This window comes from Vitis vinifera, chromosome 7 (assembly GCF_030704535.1).
Source record: "Vitis vinifera cultivar Pinot Noir 40024 chromosome 7, ASM3070453v1".
Taxonomy (NCBI): Eukaryota; Viridiplantae; Streptophyta; class Magnoliopsida; order Vitales; family Vitaceae; genus Vitis; species Vitis vinifera.
In genome coordinates this window covers 4111859-4120450 of record NC_081811.1, presented here as the reverse complement: position 1 = coordinate 4120450, position 8592 = coordinate 4111859, and the positions used below count along the sequence as shown (strand labels likewise).

Here is an 8592-nt window from a genome sequence, read left to right as displayed (position 1 = left end):
AAATCATATGTGAGAACTTATTTCGAGCATTCAAACCTCTTTTGGTGAGATTGCACCCCACTAGCTATTTTTGTTTTTTGTAGTCACTCACAAATTGTTTTAAAAATATGCCCTGAAAAATTCAATAATACTAATATCAATTAAAAGAAGTACAATGTTGTGATTATCAAATTGAAGGAATGAGAGAGATCTCTGAAGGATGGCAACATTACAAATCCATCCAAGACTGAGAGTGAAGTGTCACAATTATTTTACAAAACATTTTCTCATGCCTATGGACCTTGAATTAATGTCCTCATCCTTACAGTTTAAATGGACAAGACACATGAGTGGAGCTGGCTAGCTAGCGACCATCCAACTCCGATTTCACCAGAAATCTTCGATGCAGGAGGCCCTTGATGCTGAAGAGAATCAACAACTTGTGGAGAGGACCAGATAGATGTGATAGTGCGTCAGAGGACAAGCCACACCTACCAAAATACTCGAGCTTGACCATGATGAAATGGAGGCAAACAAATATTCTTAAGATCTGTTCAATTTGTTCAAGTGATAGATTAGTGAATGATGCAAGGATTTTGAACATATGTGCATCTAAATGGTCATCCTCAGTTTGAGCTTGGTACATATAATTTTGTTGACTATTGATTATCATTTCGGAAAAAAAAAAAAAACGAATTTTAAAGGTGAGTTGCTTATTGATTTTAAGAAGTATTTCTAATCTTTTTAACACTTTAAAATTTTTATCTTTAAATACTATTTTTTAGAATTATTGTAATCTGAATGGTATTATTTAAAAATTTATAGTCTATTTGAATATACAAAGAAAATTTAACTACAAAAATATTACTCTTATGTGATATTTGTGTAGGAAATTCATAGTTTTAAGGAATATGCTCCCACTTGATTCAAAAAATAATTTGATAAATTCCTCTAATCAAACATTATTTAGTAAGAAGAATAATCATTGATCAGTAAGACGGATATACAACTCTTCGAGAATGTATATATCATTTTGGGAATTTCAACGATTTGTTTAATCAAATACAAATTGTAATCTTGATCTCACAAATGTTTTGATTCCAACAAATAATGTAGTTAAAGCTTTAATCTGAATAATTCTTAATAAATTAGTATTAGCTATTTGTGGACTAAAGAATAAATTTTTTAGTTTTATTTATTACTTAAAGTTATTTTTTACTTTAAGTTATACCATTAAGTTATTTTATCAAACATGTTTAATTTACTTGATGACTTAAATTAAATTATTAAGTCACTTTGAATTATTAAGTTGATTTTCCAAATACCCCATAAGATAAAATTAAATAAATAATTTAATGAACAATGTAGATATATCATCATTTTTATACTATTTTATCTAATTTAGCCATGATTATGGAAATTTGCACTCAAAATGATCACATAGGTTCCATTTTTTTTTCCTTTGATAATGATCTCGATTCTTGATACATATATGCAAGTCTTACTTTTGTAAATCAAAATTCTTTTGATCACACAAACCAATGACTCAATTTTTATTTTTTTAAAGTGTGATAATTCAAATCGATCAATCCTATTTGTATCATGTCAAAACTTAAATATTTAATTGAATAGGTCATTCAAATATGACACGAATAATAATCATATTTAAAAAATAAAGTCAAATATGATTTAATTATTAATTAAATAATATATTATGTAACTCACTTAATAATTAAATTATACTTAATAATTGAGTTGAGTTAAATTTGATTTGAATCAATATAATTAACCTTTCAACTTAACATGTTTATGATTCCATTTATGTCTATGTTCAAAATCAGATTTTAAATGAGGCAAATCCTTATTATGAATGTTGAAAAAAAAAACATATTTATTAAACGAATATTAAATGTCAATACAAATTTAATTTAAATATAATTATATTTAATTCAAAACATTAAAAAATGTGTCATGTTCAAGTCATGTAAATGAATCATATTAAGCTTCGTCATCCCTAAAAAAAATTTATGAAAATATAACCTAAAAAAGTTTTGAATTAATTTCATAGTCATACTCAACAATCGGCACATAATTTGATCATCACTGACCTAATCATATTAGACAAAAACTAGAATTATATATAATATAGAAAACTTCATATAATCAAATTTACTCTTTTTTTGAAAGTAGGGACAAAAATATTTTGAAGTCTATTACATGAATTTTCAAACTCAAAGTCTTATAATAAGATAGTGATTACAACCCATAAAGTAATAAACACTTGGGCATGGACTTAGAAACCCACTATTTCCTAATGGAAATGTTGGTTCACTTCCACAACATATATATTGTATTTAGTGTGTTGAGGAACATAATAGAACATTTCGAATTGTCCTCTCACATACGAATAAAACTTTAAAAGAAATTATTTTGATTCAACCATCTCTTTCTCAATTTATCTACTTGAATAGTCTATTTTGAATATCAACTAATTATATAATATCCCTATTTTTTTTTATCTCTTTTTTGAGATTCTAAACTTTAACTGATTCCATTTCCATAATTCTATGGACTACCCAAAGTTATTATTTATTTTATTATTAATAAAGGATTTCTTATATAATTAGAATGACCCTTTTTATTTTATCTTTTTACCCTAATTATTTTCACTATCTTCTTTGTTACTCCACTTCCTTAACTATTATTTGATATTTTTTGTCTTGATTATAATTTATGATGATAAATATATCAATTTGATGATTTAAAATATATTTTAAGTTAATTTTATCAAATAACCTTAATACTTAAAATAAAAATTAAGTGATAAGTTTTAAATTAACAATTTAAAAATAATTTAACTTAAAACCAACTTAAATAATTAAATAATAATTATTAAGTTTTATCTAATACCCTATCGGTGTTATCATTAACTTAATGACAAAAGACAAAAGGTAATTTACTCTATGTGGCAAATAAAATAATATTTTATTTTAAATCTTATCAATTTGAAATTGTTATTTTTTTACCATTTCTAAATTTTATTATTATTGATTCATGAAACCACCTAGTTGATGGGTGAATAGCTAGTAGCCACAAATTTTAAGACTAAATAAAATATCTTAAATTAATAACTTTTAGATATATTTTAAATTGAATAAATTAAATCCATTATCTTCTTTACATTGCCCAAATTTAATTATATCATTTAGATTAGTCATACAAGAATTTATATAAATTCTTGATAATTCAAAATAAATTCAATAAAAAAAATCACCTATAAAAATTGCTTGAACCTATGTAGGTGCAAAATCACCTCCAAGTTTTTTGAAATTTTAGTAATTTAGATTTTGATTTTGAGGATTTTGAGATTAATGATTTAATAATGACAAAAAAATACTTTTTTTTGCCTCCTTGTGTGGTCCTTACTAGGATTATAAAAAGGGAGAATTAACCGTTAAGGTGCGCTACCCAACAAAAATGAGGGCCACAAGTCAATAAATTTGATAAGACCTTGAAGGGTAGGTTAAAATAAAAAATGTGATAATAAATTTGATAAGTAGTTTGAAGGGTAGGTTAAAAATACGATAATTCCTTTAAAAACTTTTTTTTTTTTTTTTTTTTTTTTGGTAAAAACTAAAAATGTCAAGATGCCCTTTAAGAAGCCAAAAGCAATAAGTAAAAAAAAAAACAAAAACAACTATCGATGACTAGATGAGATTTAATATGTCGTCGATGACACAGACACCAACAATGAAGATAACTTGACAATGATACAAAAGGGAAGTCTTTGATGAAAAGGGCAATATTTGGTAAAAATGGTAAAATCGTAATAGTTTATTCCCCCATTTTTTAATTTTTTTTTTTAAAAAAAATTTATAATTTTAAAATTTAATGAAATGATAAATTGGTCTTATAAAAAAATTGGACCTGAGAAATTATTATATTGACTAACCATTCCATGTAATTTTCTTTAAAATTTGTAATTTTAAAATTTAATAAAATGATAAATTGGTCTCATAAATAAATTGGGCCTTCAGAAAAATCATCATATTGAGTGACCCTTCCGATAATTTCCACCCCAACCCATCTTAATAGGTAATTCTCCCTTATAAAAAAATAGTTTCATAAGCAAAAAAAAAAAAAAAATGCTAGGATGAAATTAGAATAGGAGGTTTAAATAACTTTGGAAAATGGAATCCAATAAAGAAATAATATTTTAAATTTTTTTTCTAATTTTTTAGATTTTCCTATATTAAATTCTAACTTTATCATTTATTAACCAAATCCAAAATTTTACGTGAAAATATTAAATTCAATTTTATGGTTGTTTTAGCCCGATAAATTGTTTCTTTTGCTCAAACATGTCGATTAAGATTTAGAGATAATAAAATAGTCTTTAACAATGATGAAAAAAATTGGTAAAAATTCATAAAGTTATCATAGAAAACCTAAAAATAATTAAAAAAAAATACACATATTAAAATGTTTTTTATTAAAACCAATATATATATATATATATATATATATATATATATATATATATATATATATATATAATTTATGGTGTTTAATATTGAACTTAAAAAAAAACATTTTGTATTGCTATATCTAATTTAAATATATTTTTAAAAAATAATTTAAAATTTAAAATATTATATTTTTATATTGAATTAATGCATAAAAAATAAAATAAAATAAAAAAAGTTTTGGATAAGTATACATAATCCCTATTAATTTGAAATTTTAGTAAATATCTTTTATTATTATTATTATTATTATTATTTACATTCGATCTCGCTCAAAATTTCAAATCCATAAAAGGAAGGTATGTTTAACCAAAATTTGAAAGGTTGTATGTAAGTGAAATTAATAGTTTAAATTATTAAATAAAATAATTAAAATTAATTAATTTATTAAAAAAATTATATTATTATGCTTGAATTTAAAACAAGCACAGCATGACCCACATGGGACTAAACCCACCGCAACCACATTTTTTACTTTTTAAAGACAGGTCATGTTGGGTGCTCAAAGCCTCATTTTAATTTATAGAAAAAAAAAACGCAAATTTCATGGAGATATTTTTATCAAAAAATAAATTAATAAACAATAATTTATTTTTAATTTTTTTATATATATTAATGTTATTATTTTATATTAAAAGGACGTGAAATATTAACAATTAGCATTTAAAAAACATGTTAAAAATTATAGGATTTCAAATGTTACCATTTTTTTTTTTTAAATATCAGTTATCTTAATCTTATAATATATTTATCCAAACAAACACAATATTTAATATAAAGAAAATTCAAACGTACTTAACATTCAAATATAATGAAATTAATAAAGGCGATCAACCTCCAATCACCCACAGAAATTAAACGTCTAAATAAAGGTTCTAGTTAAAAAAATAAAAATAAAAATAAATAAATAAATAAAAATTTCTAAATTGAGCTAAACCAAAGCCGAATTCTACTGGTTCCTTAACCCCATCATTGCGGCCAAGAAAGTAGGGCTAATGAACAGAGTCAAGTATCTTACGGGAGGGTGCCCAAGATCTTTGAAAATAGAAAAACGACAAACAGAGGTAGATCAACCAATAAATGCTGAGGTGAACTGGGTTTATAATACTCGCCTGAAATATTGGAAAAAAAATGAAAAAAATAGAGCGAGAAAAGAGGAAAAACCTAAACGAAAGTTTTAGTACCCAAAGAGAGCATCAACGTGGTAGCTGCGAGTCCCACCCCATGGTACTCGTCAGAGGAGTAGCCACGACACCGTCGGAGAAACGTGGGAGTCGTGGCGGTAACAGTCACCGCAAATTCTCGCACATGACTGCCCAGGCCCACTACACTGCTGTCGCTGGCCCTTCATTTCTCTATAAAGGGAGAGCTTCGAATTCACTTCCACCTCACCTAGGCACGTATGCATGGATATACGTGTTGAAAGCTTGCTTGAGAGGGGTTCGAGTGAGTGACAAAAAGCTTTGACTTGTTGGTGGGCGGCTGACGAGGTGGTGGTGAGGGTTTTTCTTTGTCTAGATTGGCTTCCGGTGTCTGCTGGGTTTGGAAATGGGGAGAGCGCCGTGTTGTGAGAAAGTGGGGTTGAAGAAGGGTAGGTGGACGGCTGAGGAGGATGAGGTCTTGGTGAAGTACATTCAGGCTAACGGAGAAGGCTCCTGGAGGTCCTTACCCAAGAATGCAGGTGAGAAATGTGCCTACTACTAAAAAAAGGGGCAAAAAAAAAAAAGGAGAGTGGTTTTGTTCATTTTCAATCATTTGGGTGGTCATGTATGGATTTTGTTTAATTTCAGTTAGGAGTCTCATTTGAAATACCAAACCCTGAAACTCTATTAGACTTCCCTCAAATCTGGTTTAAGCGACCTATTTTTGGGTGAGGAGTGACATTCTTACATCTCAATAATCCTTACTCCAAAATAAGATTTTATTGAGCCAAATTCATGACCAATAACTTTGATATTGGTTATGTTTGGACCATGTCATTGAAAATCAATTAATATAAAGCGGAAGTAGACCAAATCTTTTTTTGATATTGGATGGTCCCTTCTCGGGTTTAACAAGAGCATTGTTCTATCCCCATAAAATGGTAAAAAATAGATATAGAAATTTAGTCACATATAATCAATCACCTCTTAATACAAATCATAACAATAAGACACAGGAAAAGAGTACAATTTTTTTTTTTTTCAAGCAAGAATTCTCATCTTTTCAAACAAATTTTAGAAGTACTAGAAATCTAATCAAATAAACTCTCACTTGATAAACCCATTTTACATTTTAGAAAGTCACAAGGCAGCTGGTTGTGTCTTGGGAAAAAGCAATTCAAATTCACGTTCAATTACAAGAATTATCGAGTTAGTTTTTTTTGGAGGGGCATGATCTTGATATTGGTTTTTATGGGTCTGTGTTTTGTTGGTGAAGGGTTACTGAGGTGTGGGAAGAGTTGCAGACTGAGATGGATTAACTACTTGAGAGCAGATTTGAAGAGAGGGAACTTCTCAGAAGAAGAAGAAGAGATCATCATAAAGCTACATGCTTCTCTTGGAAATAGGTATGTACTTCCTACGCATTTCTTCTCAATTTTCTCCTTGAAAATGACACTAGCTTCACACAGATGAAATGAAATTACATCCCAAAATGCCTCAAAATGATACCTAGTCTCGTAAAAAAAGTTAACTGTTGTTTACAGAAATAATGGGAGTACTTGAAGTCTCTCTTTCCCTCTCTCTCTCTCTCTCTCTCTCTCTCTGTTATTGCATGAGGGTTCCGGAAATGTAATGAAAAGAAGGGGTCCACGTGAAAGTATTTATTGTTACATTACTCTCAATGGGCCACAGTGTCGTAGTTAATCACTTTTCTAGAATGTCATAATATCATAGGTAAAGTTTTAATTTATAAATAAGACAATAAAAGAGAGAGAAGAATAATGGTTCTATCAAAATTACATCTGTAATTTTTTTTTGCTGTGGTTGTTACTTACAGGTGGTCTATGATAGCTGGGCAGTTACCAGGAAGAACAGACAACGAGATAAAGAATTACTGGAACTCTCACTTGAGTAGAAAAGTTCACAGCTTCAGGAGGCTTACTAATGAGGGTCCATCAATGGTTATTGATCTAGCAAAGGTAACCACAGCCCACAAGCGCAAGGTTGGCAGAACAAGCAGATGGGCCATGAAGAAGAACAGAAGCGACAAGAGTATCCGAGAAGATGTTAACAAGAGTTCCCTAGAAAAACCCAAAGGCGATGATGATGGGAATGGAGTAATAGCAGAGAAAGAGACCCGGTCTGAAACTATGACTGGGGACCTGTATGCCCAAGTCAATGAGGAGGAAAACCCAGAACTTATGGCGAGTCATCTTCTGGGATGTGGAGGGAGAATGTTTGGTGAAGGATCTGAGACTTTTGGACCATTTCGGGTGCCGGAGGTTGAGGGGTTGTGCTTCAGTGAGAACATGGAGAGTGGAGTACTGGTGGATGGAGGTGGGCTTGTGAGTAGTGGCACTGAGGAGAGGGCAAGTGGGGCTACATGTTCCAACAAAACGACACCGTTTGGTGGGGATGTGGAGGGGAGAAACTTGAGCTCAGATAATGGAGATCAGACTGTTGACCAGTGGCCCTCCTGCTCTTCCCCAACTTCATATTTTGATGACTGGAATTGGGAAAGCAGTGCTGTAAATGGGCAAGAGCTGTGGGATGAGAAGGAGGAGATGCTGTCTTGGTTATGGGAGGACAGTGATGGTGGAGAAGTGGAGTGTGAAACCTTTGGAGGAGACCTGGACTGTGAAAAACAAAATGCTATGGTCGCTTGGCTTCTTTCTTGATTTTCTTCTGCTCATGCTTTGTCCATTTTCCTAGGATTGTTGTCCAAACGCCAGAGTGTTTTTCTTCTCTTGTTTGGTTTAGAGTGTGATCTTTCCAAATTTTTGTAGCCCCATTGTGATTATTGTGCTATGTGAGAAGTAAATTAGGAGAATTAATTTCTTAGTTTTATATCATTAATCTTCTTCTAAATTCATTCTCACAATCACTTTATTACTTTATGTAGACCACTTTATATATATATATAACAAGAGGAAGTAGTAATATTA

The 8592-nt window shown here is 29.6% G+C and overlaps 1 protein-coding gene across 1 annotated transcript; it reads left to right on the top strand.

Moving 5' to 3' along the window:
• The first annotated feature begins 5895 nt into the window (after positions 1 to 5895).
• Positions 5896 to 8325, top strand: MYB12 (R2R3 MYB 12 transcription factor). Its single transcript, NM_001281001.1, is given in 3 exon segments — positions 5896 to 6186; positions 6924 to 7053; positions 7485 to 8325. Coding segments are annotated over 3 exon segments (1104 nt in total). The 5' UTR covers positions 5896 to 6053.
• The last annotated feature ends 267 nt before the right edge of the window (positions 8326 to 8592 follow it).